General features: G+C 35.5%; 2 protein-coding genes across 5 annotated transcripts; both read left to right on the top strand.

Moving 5' to 3' along the window:
* Positions 1-1,053: 1,053 nt before the first annotated feature.
* LOC103331942 (RNA-binding CRS1 / YhbY (CRM) domain-containing protein) lies at positions 1,054-4,538 on the top strand. The gene is made up of 5 exons (XM_008234615.2): positions 1,054-1,701; positions 2,267-2,394; positions 3,047-3,272; positions 3,352-3,479; positions 3,803-4,538. The coding sequence occupies exons 1-5, from the start codon at positions 1,161-1,163 to the stop codon at positions 4,010-4,012; spliced, it is 1,233 nt and encodes a 410-aa protein (XP_008232837.2). The 5' UTR covers positions 1,054-1,160; the 3' UTR covers positions 4,013-4,538.
* A 1,862-nt stretch (positions 4,539-6,400) lies between these two features.
* Positions 6,401-12,912, top strand: LOC103331941 (calcineurin B subunit-like protein). Of its 4 annotated transcripts, XM_008234614.3 has the most exons (14): positions 6,401-7,017; positions 7,594-7,774; positions 7,885-7,944; positions 8,184-8,347; positions 8,431-8,494; positions 8,597-8,665; positions 8,809-8,910; positions 9,135-9,179; positions 9,992-10,062; positions 10,676-10,742; positions 11,381-11,431; positions 11,958-12,068; positions 12,178-12,225; positions 12,360-12,912. In XM_008234614.3, the coding sequence occupies exons 1-14, from the start codon at positions 6,569-6,571 to the stop codon at positions 12,528-12,530; spliced, it is 1,653 nt and encodes a 550-aa protein (XP_008232836.2). In that variant the 5' UTR covers positions 6,401-6,568; the 3' UTR covers positions 12,531-12,912. The 4 variants fall into 4 exon arrangements, with proteins under 4 accessions (XP_008232836.2, XP_016650293.2, XP_088908733.1 ...); XM_016794807.2 differs by lacking the exon at positions 8,597-8,665; XM_089052607.1 differs by lacking the exon at positions 12,178-12,225.
* The last annotated feature ends 6,197 nt before the right edge of the window (positions 12,913-19,109 follow it).

The following is a 19,109-nucleotide window of genomic DNA, read 5'->3' as shown; positions in this document are numbered from 1 at the left end:
TATGTTTGCTTTTTTTACAAATACGTACGTGCATGTATCGTACAATATTAAACGTGAAAGTGTTAAATTGTTTACATGGGTAATAACTAAGAAAAAGTAAAAAATTAAACGGGGACAATAGAGACTTGAGTAATGACCTCATAGTAATGAATAATATTATAAACTACTCGATAAATGAAAATAAGGCAAAAAATTTAAAAGAAAGAAAGGATCCCAGTATACACATATATAGTCTAGCCGCATAACTAAATCGAGTATAGATTTATTTTTAAAAAGCAGAGCTGCTGCACAGCGCCTTGGTGTCATGTGTCAAAATAGTATAGCCATGCGGCTATACGATTGCATAAAACAAATTTACACATGTATAGCCGTGCGGCTGTACGATTTTAATATAAAAAAAGAATCGCTAGTGATTAGGTGTCACGTGTCAAAAATTGCATAGCCGTGCGGCTGTACTATTTTCCTTATAAGCAAAATCATAGTATAGCCGAACGGCTATACGATTTAAAGTGGTTATTAAGTGCCACGTGTCAAAAATAGTAGTGATAAGGTGTGACGTGTGAAAATAGTAGGGCCGTGGGGCTATACGATTTTTAAAAAAATACGTATAGCCATTCGGCTATACTATTTTTGAAAAAAAATTATACACTTCATGTAAAGCCGCTGTCCTATTTTTTATAAATAAAAAGGACACCTAGTGTTTATGTGTTATGTGTCTAAAATAGTATAGCCGACCGGCCGTACTATTTTTCTTATAAGGAAAATCATAGTATAGCCGCCCGGCAAGACTATTTAAATACATTATATTTAAAGTGGCGATTAGGTGCCACGTGTCAAAAATAATATAGTCGTGCAGTGATAAGATTTAAATACATTATATTTAAAGTAGTAATCAGGTACCACGTGTAAACATAGTAGCTGGCTATACTATTTTTAAAAAAAATTAAAAAAATATCTAGTATAGCCGGTCGGCTATATTAAAGGAAATTAAAACAAAAGAAAAAACCTAAAATCTGTCAACTTTAAAAAAAGAAAATTTGGTCGTTTTGTTAGTTAAGACATTTTTTAACCTTGTCTACTCGCTGCAGCCTGCAACTCAAATGAACGACACCTAACCCTATAGAGTCATACGAACACACACCTCACAGTAAAACCCCTCCATGTTTCTCACCAAGCTCTCCCGCCTAAACCCAAACCCACTCTTACTCATTCTCACACGCCACCTCTCCAACCCCTCGAAACTCCACGACCGCTACTCCTTCAAACCCCCACCCTCCCTTTCCCCAAACACCCAAGGCCAAAACCCGAACCATAATAACCCCAAGAAGAAGCAGAAACCCCAGTATCGCCCGCCATCGTCCTTCGACCGAACGGGTCAGAAGCCGATACATTCGGATTTGCCCTTCGATTTCAGGTACAGCTACACCGAGAGCAGCCCGACGGTGAGGCCCATTGGGCTGCGCGAGCCCAAGTACTCGCCTTTTGGGCCGGGGCGGATTGACCGGGAATGGATCGGGGTGTGTGCGCCGGCTGTGGACCCCAAGGTGAGGTCCGTGCAGGGAGCAGAGGAGGATCCGAAATTGGAAGAGAAGAGGAAGAGGAGGAGACAGAAGGTTCAGGGAGAGCCTCTAACTCCGGCCGAGAGGAAAATATTGGTGGACAAGTGCCAGAGGCCCAAAACCAAGAGGCAAATCAATTTGGGTATGGTTTTTTCTTTCTCCTTTCTGTTTCGTGTTTTATGAGCTTCTTAGAGTGTGGTCCGTAAATTGCCAACAAAAAAAGAAGTGTTTGATAATATGGGCACTCCCAATTTTGTATGATTGAGCAGATTTGAGCTTTTTTTCTTGATATTCTTTTGTGCTTGCTGAATTGGGTTTTTGGTTTTTGTTGTAATTGATATAGGTTCGAGTTTCTTGAGCTTTAGGGTATTCTGACTTTGTTTGATTGTTGGGGCGTGAGCTTTCTGTACTGTCTAATGTGATTGTTTTGGATTTTGGTTTTACTACTTTGGTGAGTAATAAGTGTATGGTCTTGGGTTCTTGGGTTCTATTTGGTGTGTTTGCTTTGTAGGCTTGTATTATTTCGTCTTTTTTTTTTCAAACAAGTTGAGGCAATCAGGCAAATGTCCCACTTTTGCAACGTTTTAAAGTTTTCTATATGACAACCCAATTCCTAAACAAGAATAAGCAGTGTATTTTATGATAATCTTCACTCTTATTTATCTCTGCTATCGTCTTATTGTGTCCTATTGTTTGATTTCTTGTAGGCAGAGATGGTTTAACTCACAATATGCTGAATGATATTCAAAACCATTGGAAACATGATGAAGCAGTGAGGATAAAATGTCTAGGTGTTCCCACCGTTGACATGAAAAATGTTTGCACCCAACTTGAGGTATCTTATGTTCTAGTTACCGCTCTCTGCACTGCATCTTGCGTCTGATAGACTGTTGTTTCACTTTTCTCTTCTCCTTGAGTCTTTTGCGATGTGGTTATGCATGCTGTACCTCAGAGAGGTCCTTTTTTGTGTTTACGACTTATGAACTTTATGCTACATATTCCAATCCCTGCTTCGCATATAGTATAGTTCCCTAAAGCATTAAATTCTTGCTACTTCCCATTATCAACCCCTTTTGCAAGGTTATATAGTTTTTATTATTAACCTTAACAGAAGCCATCCACCTTTGGTCCCAGCAACCCACCTTTTAACCGTGCATGCCCTTGGCATTACATCATTATCTGGGTTGATGATACACAATGAAAACTAAAAATTCAAACTCTGTTGGAAGATAAGCTGTGGAATTTGCAAGGGGATCTCTGTAGAATCAACGATGGCACTGAGGGACAGCAAGGACAATGCGACACTTATGTTTCAGATTATGAAACATAAATTCTGATTGTAAAATCAATGAATAAATTAAATGCAACATATAAATGTTTGCGTTGCATTATGAATTAGTTTACATATGAGAATGGTTTCAGGATTCACTATTATTTCTTGGAAGTTGGAAGAAATGCTAAGTGCATGTTTCATGTGTATGTTGCAGGACAAAACCTTCGGAAAAATCATCCACAGACATGGTGGTGTACTTGTGTTATACAGAGGCAGGAACTATAAACCCAAGAAAAGGCCCGTGATTCCATTAATGTTGTGGAGGCCACATGAGCCCATATATCCCAGGCTGATCAAAACTACAATTGATGGCCTAAGCATTGAGGAAACAAAGGAAATGAGGAAGAGAGGATTAGCTGTCCCTGCTTTAACAAAACTTGGTACATCCTTTTTCTGGCTATGGTCTTTATGACTTGATACGTATTTCTATGATCATTTACAAGCTAGATGAAACTGCAGCCAAGAATGGTTATTATGGTAGTCTGGTATCCATGGTTAGAGATGCTTTTATCTGCTGTGAGCTGGTTCGGATAGACTGCCAGGGTCTTGAGAAGAGTGATTACAAGAAAATAGGCTGCAAACTCAGGGTAAATTTCCAAGCCATTGTATCTTTTTCTGCTGAAGCTTGCTTTATGTACAGTTCTAACTTTTATTGCTCCCATGTACAATGAGATGCTTGCACTGGCTAGTCATGGGCAATTCCTACTGCATTTTCCTTCTTTCTGTATATCTGGGAAAGACACAATGATATTCTTTCTTAACTTTCTTGGTCTTGTTGATGCAGACTACCTACATAACCTAGAATGTGTATCTGCATGTGCGATTGTTTCTGTTTATCTAAGTTTTTTCCTTTTTACTTATACTTTAGTATTTTTGTTGGTCAACCACTTATACTTCAGCATTGATACAGGATCTTGTGCCTTGTATCCTGGTGACATTTGAGAAGGAACAGATTGTGGTTTGGAGAGGAAAGGACTATAAGCCTCTAGAGGATGGATACTTCCTTCCAGATCGAGAACTGTTTGATAATCCAGAAGGTGATTTGGTTTCAGGAGAAGAGGGGTGTGGTAACTCAGATGGCAACAGTAGCGAAAAGGAATTCGACTCTGGTGAAGAGTAGTAGTCCCTTCTTGCCACAAGTTACAGACACCACATGGGTGTTATCGGTTGGAGACTTGGATTTGATCAAGCTTTTCTTCTCCCAATTGCAATTTTGGAATTCATGGAGAGCCGAGTGGAGCCGGTCCACAATATCCTGGAAATGGTATTTGGGTGCATTTTTGGGTTGTGTTGTAGCGAGGAAACTTCCTATTGAAATTAGATAACAAGATCTAACAGGTCCCCCTCTGCAAGGCAAAAAATGGAAAAAAGAGATACTTATTCCGTTTGAGTGTGGAGGAAAAAAGGTAAAAGGAGCCAAAACCTGAAGTGAGAAAACTGTACTGAAATTGGGTGAAAAAACCAAGGGTAAGAATTGCATAGATTCTTTGGATTTGATTCTCACCATTTGGATGCCAAATGAAATGTTTGCATTATTATTGTTCAAAGAGTGAATATGGAGTGATTCTATGTATCAAGTGAACTCTGACATCTCAGTTTTGCGGAGATTTAATATGCAGAGACTGATACTAATCCTAATTGGGCTAGCCTTGGATCAACTTAACCCTAATTTTATTTCTGCCAATGGTTAACCATGCCAACCTGACCAAAAAAGAACAGAAATGATGTTGAATCTCAAAATGGTAACATTTTTTATATTTTTACATCACATGCAATGGAATATTTTTCTGACAAATCATTTTCATTACATAATAAGTAGACCCCAAGATCCCTCCAATGCATGCATCCCAAATGCATCATGTCCATTGTCTCCATGCTGCTGCTGCTGCATGTGCTTCACAAATTCATAATTTCCTCCATAGCAGTGGGAGTCGGCCCACTGAGACTGCTGGTGGGACCCCTCTGCTCCTCTGCAACTGGGCCTTGTGATTGGGAAGCATCCACTCAATTCAATTCACATTGCAGCAACTTGTTTGTGTTTTGCTTTGCTTTTGCTTATTCTCTTCTTATATTATATTGTCCCCACCAAAAAGGCCAAAAGGCCAGGTGGATATTATATTATTTGAGTGGGGTAGTGAATTGGTTCAGATTACAGCTCAAAATGTTCACGGCAATTCGTCCAAAAAAATATATAATGTTCACTGCAATATCGTAAGAATCTCTCAAGTTAAATAGGTCGCCAAAATAAGTACCAATAAAACTTTGGTATAGCAAATCACCAACTAGTGTAATGATTTGAAGTAATTGTTTTTTTAGATAAGGTTATGAGGTTGAGTTCTAACATTCAGTATAGTGTGTGCGAGTTTAATATATTATCGTCCATTTCAATAAGAAATATCCTTTAAAAAAAAACTTGGATATGAAAACCAAACGAAAAAATATCAAGATTTTCATGTATACAAAGTCATGCCGCGCGCCTCTTTTGAATTCCCCCATTCTTTAGTTGTACAAAGTCATGAAAAAACAAATGAAAACCCCCTTTGACCCTAAAAATACAATGTCTATATGTAAATACACTTCCTCTCCCTTTTTCTTTGATTAATACATTTTTTTATATTTCAGGCATTCAAATCAAACAAAGTGGAGGGATTCTGCGTTCAAATTATGTGCATGAGATTTTAATATTTATGTAATAATTTTATGTTTACATAAAAAATTATTTATCTAAAAAGTTGCGACAGTTTTTTTTTTTTCCTTAAAAAACTTGTTGAAAGAGTATGAAGTCATTGCTCGTCATTTGACGACATAACTACTACAATGAGACTCCATTTGAATGACATTATAAGGTTACATTGTTTGTTTAGACCATTACAATAAGATTTGTGCAATAAATAAATGATGAAAATAAATAAATTATAAATGATTCCTTCCATATAGTAATTTCATATTCATTCAATCTAGTGTATCTGTTTCTTGTTTTTTAAGCAAATTTAGTATACTTATCAAACACAAATCATTTATTTCAAATTTCTCCATCCAAACAGAATGTATAGTTTTTCTTAATTAGATTTCACAATTTATTTACACCAACACCCCGGAGGTTTCTTGTGTTTTCACAAAATCTCCTCAGATCTCAAAAATAACACCAACACCCTCTGAGGCTTCCGTTTGTTTTCACAAAACCCATTTTCGTTTATTGTATGTCCAAAAATTGATGATTTTATTAAACAAAACTTATGCAAATGACAAAATTAACCTCAAAGGTGTTCGTGTAATTTCTAAAACTTGAAAAAAATTTGTAAAAAAGTCAAAGACTTGATGGGTGTTAGTGTAAATAACTCTTTTGTATTAACCCATGTATTGTCGTCGACCCACTTCTCATTTCATGTTGTGCCAAACGCGCCGTTCTCAGATTGAAACTCAAGTGGAGTAGTATTAAAACTACGAAAAAAAATTTGGAGCCACCTTTTATTTATTTTTAACAGAAAAAAATATATAAAAGAAAAACGCGGCGAAATAATAAATCTTCCACCACCACACGTAGAGAGTCATCGACATTTTTTAGCCTTAAATACCGTTTTGTCCCTCTCTCTCAAGCTTGTTGCTTCATCTGCCATTCCATTATACTCTGCTACATACAGCTACCACCACCCCAAGAAAACACACACAGTAATTAATGGCAGACAAAGATCTCGCCTCGCCTCTCATCTCTTCTGCACCCTCCGATCACCCCCACTTGATCCTCACCGTCCAAGACGACACTGACACAGACCACAACAACCATAACGGCAATCACGGCAGCGACAGCACCCACCACCACTTTCGCAACCCATATGCGTTTCTCGGGTCGGATGGGTTCACCGTACCCGGTTCGACCACTGCGGACCCGTTTAGGAACCACACACTGGAGATTCGTGGGCTTTACGAGTGGTTAAAGATCGGAATTTGCTTGCCCATCGCGCTGGTTCGGCTTGTGCTCTTTGGGGCCTCTTTGCTGATTGGGTTTGTGGCTACAAAATTGGCTCTTCAGGGATGGAAGGACAAGAAGAACCCTATGCCTAAGTGGAGGTGCAGGATTATGTGGATCACTAGAGTCTGTACTCGTTGTATTCTGTTCTCTTTTGGGTAAGTTTGATCTGGAATTATTTTTTGGGGTTTTTTATGCTGTTCTGTTTTGGTTTTGGTTAAGATGTGTTTGGAGGAAAAGATTAGAAAGTGGGATTTGGAATATTTTTTTAATTGAAGTCAAGTAGGTAGTTTGAGTGGAAATGGTCAAGTGAAGACATGATTTTTGAAATGTTTATGGCGACCTGTTTGGATGCTGAAAATTTTGAGCAAGGATATGTGACTTTTAGTTTCGGGAGATTTAAGTGCTGTAATTAAGTGAACTGGATACTTTCATTAGATTCGAATGAAAGGAATTTTAGGAAGAATCTAATTCTATTTGAAGCTGGTGTGTCTGTGTTTGTTTTTGGGTCTGCTCACATAGGTTGGTAGAGAGAAATATGAGGAAAATAATTGAGTGAAATGATTTGGGCTGGTGGTGATAAGTAATCGGTTTGGCAGTGCATCTCTTTTCATATCAGAGTTGATTTTTCATTTTAATATTTATTTGCATTCTTGACAATGGTGGAATGATTGGTATGAGAGTATTTTTTTTTTTCTTTTCTAATGATTGATGTTCCCTCTTTCACCTTTTAGCTACCATTGGATAAGACGGAAAGGAAAACCTGCTCCTAGAGAAATTGCTCCAATAGTTGTATCTAACCATGTATCATTCATTGAACCTATCTTCTATTTCTATGAATTATTCCCTACAATTGTGGCATCCGAATCCCATGATTCCCTACCCTTGGTTGGAACAATCATCAGAGCAATGCAGGTAATTTCGTGTCCCTTCACTCCATATGCAAAACAACTTGTTACAATCACTTTAGTTGCTGGTATTTATGTTCCGTTGTAACGGTGAGTCTCGTTGCTATCTGTTCTCAGGTGATATATGTAAACAGGTTTTCTGCATCGTCAAGGAAGCACGCTGTTAGTGAAATAAAGGTAAAAAGTTTCTGTTAGTTCTTGGATATCCTTATTTGATTAGTAAGTCATGAACCAATTTAGATAAACAGGTTCTCAACTTTTGTCTCTAAACCTCTTTGGTATTTATCCTCGCGCAATTAGTTGCATACTGGATGCAATTGCATGAATCTATATTTAGGATTTAATAAGTTAAGTGATTTTTATCAATTTTATAAGCTATTTGATACAGAAATGTGCTTTCAAGGATCTGAATACAGAGAAAAGCTTCTAGCGATAGATTTCCTCGAGTGCTTTTATTTCCTGAGGGAACCACAACCAACGGAAGATTTCTTATTTCATTTGAACTTGGTGCATTCATCCCTGGTTTCCCCATACAACCAGTAACTGTACACTATCCCCATGTACACTTTGACCAATCCTGGTATGGCACTTTTCCAATCTCAAAATTTTGTTGGTGTTGTCTTGAGTGGTATCTTATTACGCTTCATGTGGTGTTCTGGTCAGGGGGCACATTTCTTTGGCAAAGCTCATGTTTAGAATGTTCACACAGTTTCACAATTTCATGGAGGTAATCTCTCTCCTATTATATTATGGTTGTTTCTTCGCGTTTTATCATAAACTTTTGTATTGCATGGGCATTGATTTAGGTAATTTGATCTGAATTGAGCAGGTAGAGTATCTTCCTGTTGTCTCACCCCTTGATAACAAGAAAGAAAGTGCTGTTTGTTTTTCTGAGAGGGTGAGAATTTGCCAGAAATTGATAAAAATCCATTTTTCTTTTGCCATGATTTTGGTTTTGGATCGCTTTTTTTTTCTTTTTTTCTTTTTATGCCATTGTTTTATAGATTATTAATGGAAGTTGACACATACAAATATATGCAGACTTGTCATGCTATGGCAACTTCACTCAATGTTGTACAGACATCTCATTCTTATGGGGACTTAATGCTACTTATGAAAGCATCTCAGTCGAAATCGAAACTGGTATACATCTTTGTTTATAGTGATGCCTTACCAATTTTTTGTAACAAGCTATGAACCTGAGACCCACCCTAACTCTATACCCCCTTCATTTACTACCCAAGCCAAAGCCCATCAATTATAGCATTATATGAGCTTCTATGTATTAATTTAAATTTAGACTGTTATAAGAGCTACTCAATGACCTATTCATTCTGAACTAAACGTTTCTATCCTGGCTTCCACAGGAGCGCCCCGCATCTTATATGGTTGAAATGGCGACTGTAAAATCAGTAAGTCCTTCCACATAACTCATAATTGTGCATCCTTGTGTTTCTAGCATATATAATGTTAGAAACTGGAACTAGAACTGAACAATTTTGTAAAATAACTTTATCTCTCTTCATGATAAAAAAATAATAATTAAGTTAGGAGGAGATTCGTGTGTTATTTATCTTATGTCTCATTTATTTCCTCTGAATACAATCTTTTTTGAACTATGGATGATTGCAGAAATAGCAACTAGTACTTGTAGATCTTATCAAAGTTTTATAGAAGCATTCAGTAAATAAGGGCGAGTCCTTTGAAATGGTACCCTTAATGGATAAAAGGGAAGATGACTATTTAATTCTTTTGCCATGACTGATGCTTCTGTGGTTGAATTCTCAAGGCACAAGTCACTTTAGATTACTTCATGTATAGGATCCTACATAATGATGTGATGCTTGAAAGCAGAATAGTAATTTATATTACTTCATATATGGGCTTCTACAAACTGACATGATGCTTGAAAGCAGAATAGTTTCACAAGTATACAAGAGTAGACAGGGATGAAGGTTTCCCATAGGATCCTACTTAGTTCATTGATTCAACAGATTGACATGTTATTGTTCTAACTTTAGAAAGTGGCTTTAGCTTCTTCAATACAGTCTGATGCATCTACTTTTCTGCATGGTATCTGCTATTTCTAGCAGCTGCAATACAAAAGTGTCTAAGCTTATATGGTTCCTATCATTAATTTATAAGTTAATGCGCCCTTTGTTTATTTTAATGATGTATGTGAGACCTGATAGAGAAATTAAGTAATTTGTATCTTGTTTTGCAGCTACTCCATATAAGCAGCATGGAAGCTGTGGACTTTCTGGATAAGTTTCTTTCTATGAATCCAGACCCTAGGTACTGTTGAAACTATTATTAAAGTGAAAGTTGTTGCTGAGTCATCTTTTGAGTGAAAGTTGTTGTTGTCTCTACCTTTTTCCTTGTGGATATCTTCCCTCCCTCTGTATGCTCTTAACGACATTTATGGCAATCCCTTCTCCTAAAAAAATTTCGATTAGGTATGTTAAAATTGCATGCTCAAGATAGTATTTTAAAATGCTATTGGAATTCCGTGTTTATTTGCAAAATATTAGTCCTTTTGCCAACCAATACAAGGAAAAAGGTGTATGTTTTCTCTCTTTTTTCTTTATCAGTCTTACTAACATTTACTATGATGTGGGTATTATATGTGTTCCTCCTGCTTATATATTGCATGCATCTGCAAATTTTTTTACCATTTTCATGTCCGTAAAGTGTTGGTCCTGAATATTGTTTCAGTTGCAACTTCTACAGTTCACTGAGCAAAGCTGGGATAACGAATCTGACATAAATGAGTGATTAGATGCTAACTAATGAATTTATTTAAATGACATGACATCTGAAATACTATACTTACAAATGGTGTAAGTATGTTCAAACTTATTGAAAACGCAAGACTTGTAAGATTCTTATTGTTGTATCCTGCTTGCAGAGGTCATGTTAACTACAGTGGTTTCCTGAGGGTTCTAAGACTCAAGGCCTGTACCTTTTCCGAAGAGGTCAGTTACCATGATCTTTTGCTAAATAATTTCCCTTTGTCTCGTAGTTTTGCAAAGAGTTTGACAGGCTATATGATATATTCTGGGTTTTTTTTTGACTTTGCATAGAAGAGATCATCACATCAGAGTTGTATGTGTGTTTGGCTTCCAAGCACCCCAACAAATTCTTTCCTCTCCTTTAGAATAGAAATATGATTGCATGGCCTTTGATACCCTTCTGTTGGTCACCAGGTGGACTTACTTTTTGCTTTATCCCTGACAATATTTGCTCTACGTGTTTGTCCTTCTCCCCGTACGCTTACTTCAGTGGCCTATATTAGCACTTTGTGGTTAGTATGTTAGCATTGTCTCTACCTGATTAAGGACATGGGGACAGGTGACTGTTTTTGGCAGGGTACAAGATGTTCATTCTGGGGAAAATGCATGATAGTTTTTCTTGTCTTTTTCATATTTTCTTTCTGTTGTCTTTTCCTTATTTAAACTATCATGATTACTTTCTTTCTATTATCATGCTGCTGACCTTATAAAGTATACTATACCCAATTGAACATTAGTGCATGTTAAATGCTTTTTCGATGTGTATATAACTTTTACTTTTCCCTGTCATTCCCATAACATGGAAATCTTTTGGATAACAGATATTTGCTTTCATTGATGTTGAAAAAAGTGGATCAATCACGTTTAAGCAGGTACTCCAACACCCACAGGCTGTCTCTGTCTCTCTCTTCTTCTGTGTGTGTGTGTGTGTGTGAATACGCATGTGTGCATTTTTTAGCATCCGCTAATGCTTGAGTGTATTAATAATGATTACGCCATTATAGAATATTTTCTACAGTGTATTTGAGGTGAGTGATGGTGTGAGCTGCAGAGATGAAATTTTACACTAACAGGATTTGTATATATTATACACATCATCTGGAATCAAAAGTAAAGCATGTTGGGTTGGGGAGGTTTTTGTTGCTCCTGAATGAAAAGTGATACTTTATATTAGAATAGAAATCCACAGAGAAACCTTAGAGATTATAATGCATGTATATTTCATATATTTTTAGATACCAAATAATTTAGATTCATTGCATGATTAACTTGTTACTCAGGCATATATGGTACTTGGTGGTTTATGCAACTGTTTGTGCATTTGATTTTGTTTTTGGCTTTGGTTTTATATGTCATGATACCAAGTTGTACATAATAGTATCATTTTGTTGCTTTCAGTTCTTGTTTGGGTCAGTGCATGTCCTGAAGCGGCCCTTGTTCCGGCAAGCCTGTGAATTAGTTTTTTCTGAATATGTTTCTGGGGAGAATGACTACATTTCAGAACAAGAAGTATGCCGCTTGCATTGATTTTTCCTTCTTGTTTTTCTTTTCAAGTCCACACATCTTTGTTATGATGAATTGACTTGCAATTTGTGGTTTTTAATTGCTTCGGAATCAGTTTGGAGAGTCCATCAGGCCTGCAATCCCGGATTTGAATGAGGATGAGGTGATGGGCATACCCTTCTGGGCTTCCATCCAATTTCTTAGGATTTTTAAGCATTGCCTGCACATAATGGAGCATCAAAGCATCTTCCACTTGTGTCTTTGGTAAGATGACTAATGTTAATTGATTGCTTGCAGGTCCATGAACTGTTTAATCTATTTGATGCTGATGGTGATGGAAGGATCAGCAAGGATGAATTTTGGACCTGTCTGAAAAAAAACCCACTACTGATTGCGCTTTTCTCACCTTGTTTGCTTAACAAGGACATCTCACAAGATGGTAATAGGTTGGTGGAGGAGATTGTGTAGTGGATGCAGAGAGATTCTCTTTATGGCTTGTGGAGATTTTGTGCACCATTTGTAACCTCCATTAGTCTGGTTTTATTTTGGATTGAGAGAGAGAGAGAGTGGCAGAGCTTCGAGTTGTGTGAAGTAATAGGGAGGGAGGAGGGGGCATAATATTTTTACCTTGCTCCCTTAAGTTGCGCATACTGGAGTTCAGATTTAATTGTTTTTTTGATCTGTAACTTTATATGTCATTGTTTAGAAAGTGATCTTACATAATTATAGTTTGTGCATTAATCCAGATAGATTTTTTTGTAGCAGATTATGTAGTGCTAAACCAAACTGAATGGAGATTGCAAAAGTGTGATATCAAATTTGATGTAAAATTTTGCAATTTTTCTCTTAACTTTTTAGAGCATGTCCTGGCCTAGCATCCAATGTCAGGTATGGACTGAGCCAGTCAAGGAAATTGAAAACAGACTTTTCACAGGCCAAAACTGGAAGAAGACAAGTGACAATGACATCAGTTGGTAACCAGAACTTTCCTACGGAAAAAAGGTTCCAATTTTGAATTCCTCACCTTCAATTATCAAAAGAGGAAAGACTAATTTACTTTAACTAGAATTAGAATGGTAAGGCAGTGGTGATCCACCACAGGGCAAATTCCACATCAGAATTTTTTTATTTTGGGCAAGGAATGGTCAATGTTAGGCCTCAGTTGCATTGTATTTGCCTTAATTCAGCAGCTGAAGCCAAAGGAATGTCCCAGTCTCCCCCATTGAGGCTAGAAAGTGGAGGGCTTTCATTGTCTGGGTGGGACAGTGAGATGATAAATATCACCTTCTTCCAACAAGAATCTTGGCATATATTCTTTAGCAAACAACCAAAATGGTAGAAACTGGGCTATATTATATATAATGGCCAAGACAGTGTGCTCTCTCCTTTGCACTCGAATTCGACCCCTCCTCATACTTTAGAATAGTTAAAATATCTTGTCAAAAAAAAAAAAAAAAAAAAACTGCCTGAACATTGCAATAACTTGTTTGTCTTAGTGCTTCCTTTCCTTGATTGTCCTGCCTTATAAACTCAAAGGCGGAACATAGTTGATATTTTCAATTGGAATTCTCAAGGTGTTGTGTTCGAATCTTCTCATATTAAATAAAAATTATTTCTCAAAAAAAAAATAATAATAATAAAACTTATGATTTAATTATACTCTCTCTTAGCTAGGTTATAGGTGAAATCAGATATTAATGGATGCCCATGATATTATCACCAAGTTTTTTGAATTTTAATTTTCTTTTATGATTTCATGTATTGATGCTTAACTTCATCCCTCTATTAATCAGTTCGGCTGATGAGATTGACAGTAGCAAGATCTATCCTGTGAAGGCCAGGCAGAGCTATTATCATTTGGTCACACACACGATAAATAAATTCGCAAAGTAAATTTTGTATCCTCAATACCAACCTTCACCTAGAATCGGGTCCACTTCTTAGTTCCCAACCTCCCAATCTACCCCGATCATAATTTATTACTAGCTCCTTGGCACATGCTCACACATGCGCCAATTGGTTTTATTTTTTCTTTTATTTATTTTATTTTTAGAATTAAAAAAGATAACATGGATAGTTATATTTCCATAAAAGTAGGACTTATTATCTTATTTGTTTTTAATTTTAATTTTTTTAATATGAAAAAATGTGAATTTACCATATTATCCTCATTTAATTAATAATTTCAATTCTCAATGTTTGAATTAATTAAGGGCATTTTCTGGTATTTTGAATGTTTCACCATTCTCTGTCTTTTGCTTTATATATATATATATATAAATAAATACATACATACTATTTTATTTTTATTTTACATAAGTGATATTAAAAAAGGGTATTCGAATACATGACTTTCAGTATAGGGTAACCACTTGTAACCTACACACCCCTTGCATCTATAACATGTATACAAAATTGACTTCGTTATACATAAAAAAGAAAAATTCATGTACACATGTTAAATTGTGATTTATCTATAAAGACGCATGAGTTGAGTTCTTACATGTAAATAGTCAAATATTAACACACCCAGAATCTCATAGTTCAAAAGATAATTATAGTTAGTCATATTAACCGACTAATCTTTGATATAATGGTAATTGTCTCCACTTGATTTGAGGAGAGCTGAATAAATAAAAATCAATTATAATATATTATTAAAGAGGAAAGAAAATTAAATATTTTTTATGTAATATAAATTAGGTTATATTGGCAAAGGTATTGTGCTTACTCCATTACATTCAAGTTCAAATCTCTATTTTCGTAAATTAGATCATATTGGTGAAGATACTGTGCTTGCTCCTACAGCACTTCGTAAGCATTTATTGATGTTTCAACTTCAAATAATTTAAAATAAAGATGAGAAGAAAGAACATGTGGAGAGGGAGAGAAGAAAAGTTGGGATTTTTTTTCATGAAAGATGCGGCTAGTTGGGAGAGAAGAAAAGTCCACTTTTTAAAACTATTTCAAATATGCCCACAACTGTTTCAATAATTACGTTGTGACCCCAGTTTTTATTTTAAATCCAAAATGGTCCCTGCCGTATCTTGACTTCAGTTCAGTTGACCATGTCCAAAAGTGTCTTAACCGTTGATCCGTGTCCAAGCCATGTTCGAGGCGTGTCCACGTGTTTACATGTCAGACACTCCGACACTTCAGTATGATGGAGTGTCTACGCTATATAGCACTCAAACTCAAATATCAACTTTTGTAAATTAGAGTAGTTCAAGATATCGGTTCGTCAAAAATACAAGGTAAAAAATTATATATATATATATATATATGTATCTTCTGCTTACAAATACATATGTCTTTTTCATGACAGAGATTAATTGGTTAAAGACATTTATGACCGCGACATTTTTAGAAAAACACGTTACATTTATTACAGGCAAAAAGAAAAAACACGTGACATGTACATTTTCGGTAGACAATTAGTATTGAGTAGCATGCGTGCAGAGAAATCAGGAAAACTGGGTGTGACAGGTGTAGAGTGGGAGTTGATGATGGTTTGGCTCCCGGCTCCTCCACTGTTTTTCCTTTTCTTTTTCTTTTTCTGGGTGGGATGGCCTGCATCCCCTTTATATGGTCGGGATGTGGATAGCTCCTCCCCAACCACTCATCATTCCACATGAAAAATTGAGCAGTTTTTTCTTTAGATTTTTTATTGATCACAATATGCATGGTGGATGTGGGGTATTAATTATCATATCAATGCATGAAGCATGTTGTTGTGAGAAGAAACACATTATGGATTTTTCAGAAAAAGTGATCTACAATTAATAAGATATAATCTTTTGCTAAAATTCAAAAACTAATTCAATACATGATGTAATATAATCTTGAGAGTAAACTACCGTTTTGTCTCTTTACCTTTAACTTTTATCGAGTCTCAAATTGGGGCCTAATTTTTCTTAAAAGCCAACTTGGGTTACAAACTTCTTAAAATGACCAATGTGAGGCCTTAATGCGATAGATTTTCTAAGTTTCCATTTAATTTTCCCTTCTTTTTTTTCTTTTTTTTTTAAAAAAAAAGAAGAAGAAGAAAGTTTGTGTTGGCTATGTGAGTCACTAGTTTAGTTGTTAATTTTCAAAGAGATGGATCACCGGTTTATTTCTACCAACACCGATATTATCCCAAACTTAATCACATACATAGACTAATAGGTGTGAGATTTTGTCATAAAAGGTATCGGTGATATTAATAGTGGAACCACTCATTATTTATTGTATTTATTTTGTTAAGTTTTCGATGTGGGACTTTATTCCTCGTGGAATCACCACATAATAGGTCACACTTGCAACAAATCCCACATCAGAGTCAATCGTTGCACCTAGAGGTATCAAACGGATCGAACTGGCCATAGAACGGCATGAGTACGACCAGTTTAAGTAGGGCACAACTAGAGGTGTCAAACGAGTTGGGCTAGCATTTAAACTTGTGCCTTTAACATATCATGCCTAGCCGAGCCGGCTTATTTAATTTATTGGGCCGTGCCGTGCTAGCCCATTTAGTAAAACCATTGATCCCAGCCTGATCCAAAGCCCAAGTCCACATTGAAACGGCTCGGGCCATACTCAGGCCCAAGAGTTTTCCAGGCTAAGATATTTTATAATCTGTTTGAATTTTGCTAAATTCAATAAACAAATTTATCAGAAATAGTAACGCCACTAAAACCTAAAATAGACTCTTTGAAATGGCACACGTGTACGCTTCTAATGTAAAAAGAGGGTTGGCTAAGAGTTTCCAACTACACAAAATCCACTTCAACTTTTCAACTTTGAACAACTTATTATTTTATATGTGAAGAAAAGTCTTGCTTTAATTATAAGAGAAGCATATATGTCATATGTACTGATTAGATATCAACCTTATAATCTAATTTTGACTCTGTCTTTTTCAAGTCCAAAGTTGTTTAATTAATTTATAGTTGATAGTTTATATGTTTAATTAATTAAGAACCCAAGTAATTTCCCCAAAATGAAAGACATCAAAAATATGATTATGATTTTTTTTAAAAAAACATATAAACAATGGCATTAGATGTCAAATTATTGCATTTTGACTTTTGAGACAAAAAAAAAAAGGTTAGGTTATACTTGTTTTAGAGAAAAATAATACATAATATTATTACATATATATCTTAAATTCAAGTCTATTTCTTTTCTCTAATAATATATATAAAAAATTAATGTTTTCTTTATATATAAAATAATAATTTTATATATATATATAAAATAATGTTTTTTTTTCAAGTTTCAATTTTTAAAACACAAACAATAATCTAGCAATTTTCTATTTAAATGTACTTTAAATAAAGTTATTGAACCTTTTTTTTTGTTAACAAATAATAAAGCTTATTAGTATATATATATATATATATATATAATTGTAAAAAAGATATAAATGAAGTTATAAAAAAAAATTACAAAAAAAATGCAATACGTAAGTCAAATTTGGCATTGGCCCGTTTAGTGGCCTAGCACAAGCATAGCAGCTCATATAGGCTTGGGCATTGAGCTCGAGTCGAGATTGATGATTTTCGTAAATGGACGAACCATGCATGACTCGTTTATTAAATGGACCGACTCTAAACGGGTTAGGCCGGCCCATTTGACACCTCTAATTGCAGCCTAAGACACGAATACCACGTATCATTACAGCCCAACACATGAACACCACGTATTGGGTAAGAGGTAATGTGAAACATTCAAGCTCAACATGTGAACACCACGTATTGGATAAAGGGTAAGGGTAAAGACCTCAATCAACTCGCTATGATACCACCATATTAAATTTTAGAGAGATGGACCATCAACCCCCTACTAGCAACACCAATATTATCTCTCAACTTAACCATCTACGTACCCTAATATGTGTGAGGTTTTGTCACAAAAGGCATTAATGATATTAATTAGTAATAGAAGCACACATTATATATTGTACTTAGGGTTATCTGATATGTTGTTTTTCCCATGAGCTATATCATGATTGTCAATTTACCCCTTAGATTTCTTTTTTGTTAAATCAAGAACTTAAACTATATGAAATAGGTCAATTTCGGACTTGTTCGTCAAATTTTGGATGTGCACCCAAATTTCCTCCAATATTAAGGGCAAATTCGTAATTTAAAAAAATAACTTCAATCTATTAAATAACGGTAATTTTTCTCAAAAAAAGATGATTATGAAGGTTGAGAACTTGAGAACATCGGGTTGGGATTTTGTGGCAATGTCGAGTCGGTTGTTGAAGAAAGTTTTGAAGGAACAAGAATATGACCAACTGTAGAATCAAACCATTAAGGGCCTCATTTCTATTTTGGCCATGGCCACTCAAAATGAATACAAGGGTTATATGTCATTTTGTTCATGGGCCAAAACGGCATATAACCCTTGTATTTATTTTCTTAAGTGTTCGAGGATTTGAAATTATGGTATAAAAGTTTGGTAAGGGTTTGGTATACTAAGGTGAAACAATTTTTTAGGTAAAATTTGTCTTTGCAGCGTCCAATGGCTGTGTTGTGCAAAAAGAAGCATTGTTTTTCTCCAGAGCAACTAATGGCTGGCTTTGCTGCCATTTTCACCTTATCCTTTCGATCACACAAGAAAGAGAAGAATCCCTTCCACAGAAGCCTAGCTAGCTACTGTTAATCCCCACTTATAATTTTTTATTAGATATTAAAAAAAACTTTTAATCTAGGTCCTTGTATCACAAACTCACGGTTACTTTTCTAGTCTTAAGTTTTGTTATTTGAACTCTCAATTATAAAGGATTATGTTTGAATTTTGTGATACACACTTTTGGTTGAAAGTCAATATAATGTTATATGTTAAGATAAAAACTTCTTATGGTTGGTCTAAGGGGTGAGGGAAAGTGGGGGATATGAGTTGAGAATCGAGTCTAGGACATCGACTGCAAGAGTTAATACTCTTAACTACTTAAGCTATAAGCCTTTTACAAATAACGTTAACATATAATAATATAAATGGTATGAAAAAATTATTTTCATGAAAGAAAAGACGTTGAAGAACTTTGTGCCACACATA

Source organism: Prunus mume, linkage group LG5 (genome assembly GCF_029339155.1).
Source record: "Prunus mume cultivar Tortuosa linkage group LG5, ASM2933915v1, whole genome shotgun sequence".
Taxonomy (NCBI): domain Eukaryota; kingdom Viridiplantae; phylum Streptophyta; class Magnoliopsida; order Rosales; family Rosaceae; genus Prunus; species Prunus mume.
This window is presented reverse-complemented; position numbering and strand designations above follow the sequence as displayed.

Coding starts and splice junctions, on each gene's coding strand:
- LOC103331941 (XM_008234614.3), top strand. CDS start 6,569: ATGGCAGACAAAGATCTCGCCTCGCCTCTCATCTCTTCTGCACCCTCC. Junction 8,911..9,134: donor CTCAGTCGAAATCGAAACTG/GTATACATCTTT, acceptor TGGCTTCCACAG/GAGCGCCCCGCATCTTATAT. Junction 11,432..11,957: donor GATCAATCACGTTTAAGCAG/GTACTCCAACAC, acceptor TGTTGCTTTCAG/TTCTTGTTTGGGTCAGTGCA.
- LOC103331942 (XM_008234615.2), top strand. CDS start 1,161: ATGTTTCTCACCAAGCTCTCCCGCCTAAACCCAAACCCACTCTTACTC. Junction 2,395..3,046: donor ATGTTTGCACCCAACTTGAG/GTATCTTATGTT, acceptor TGTATGTTGCAG/GACAAAACCTTCGGAAAAAT. Junction 3,480..3,802: donor AAATAGGCTGCAAACTCAGG/GTAAATTTCCAA, acceptor GCATTGATACAG/GATCTTGTGCCTTGTATCCT.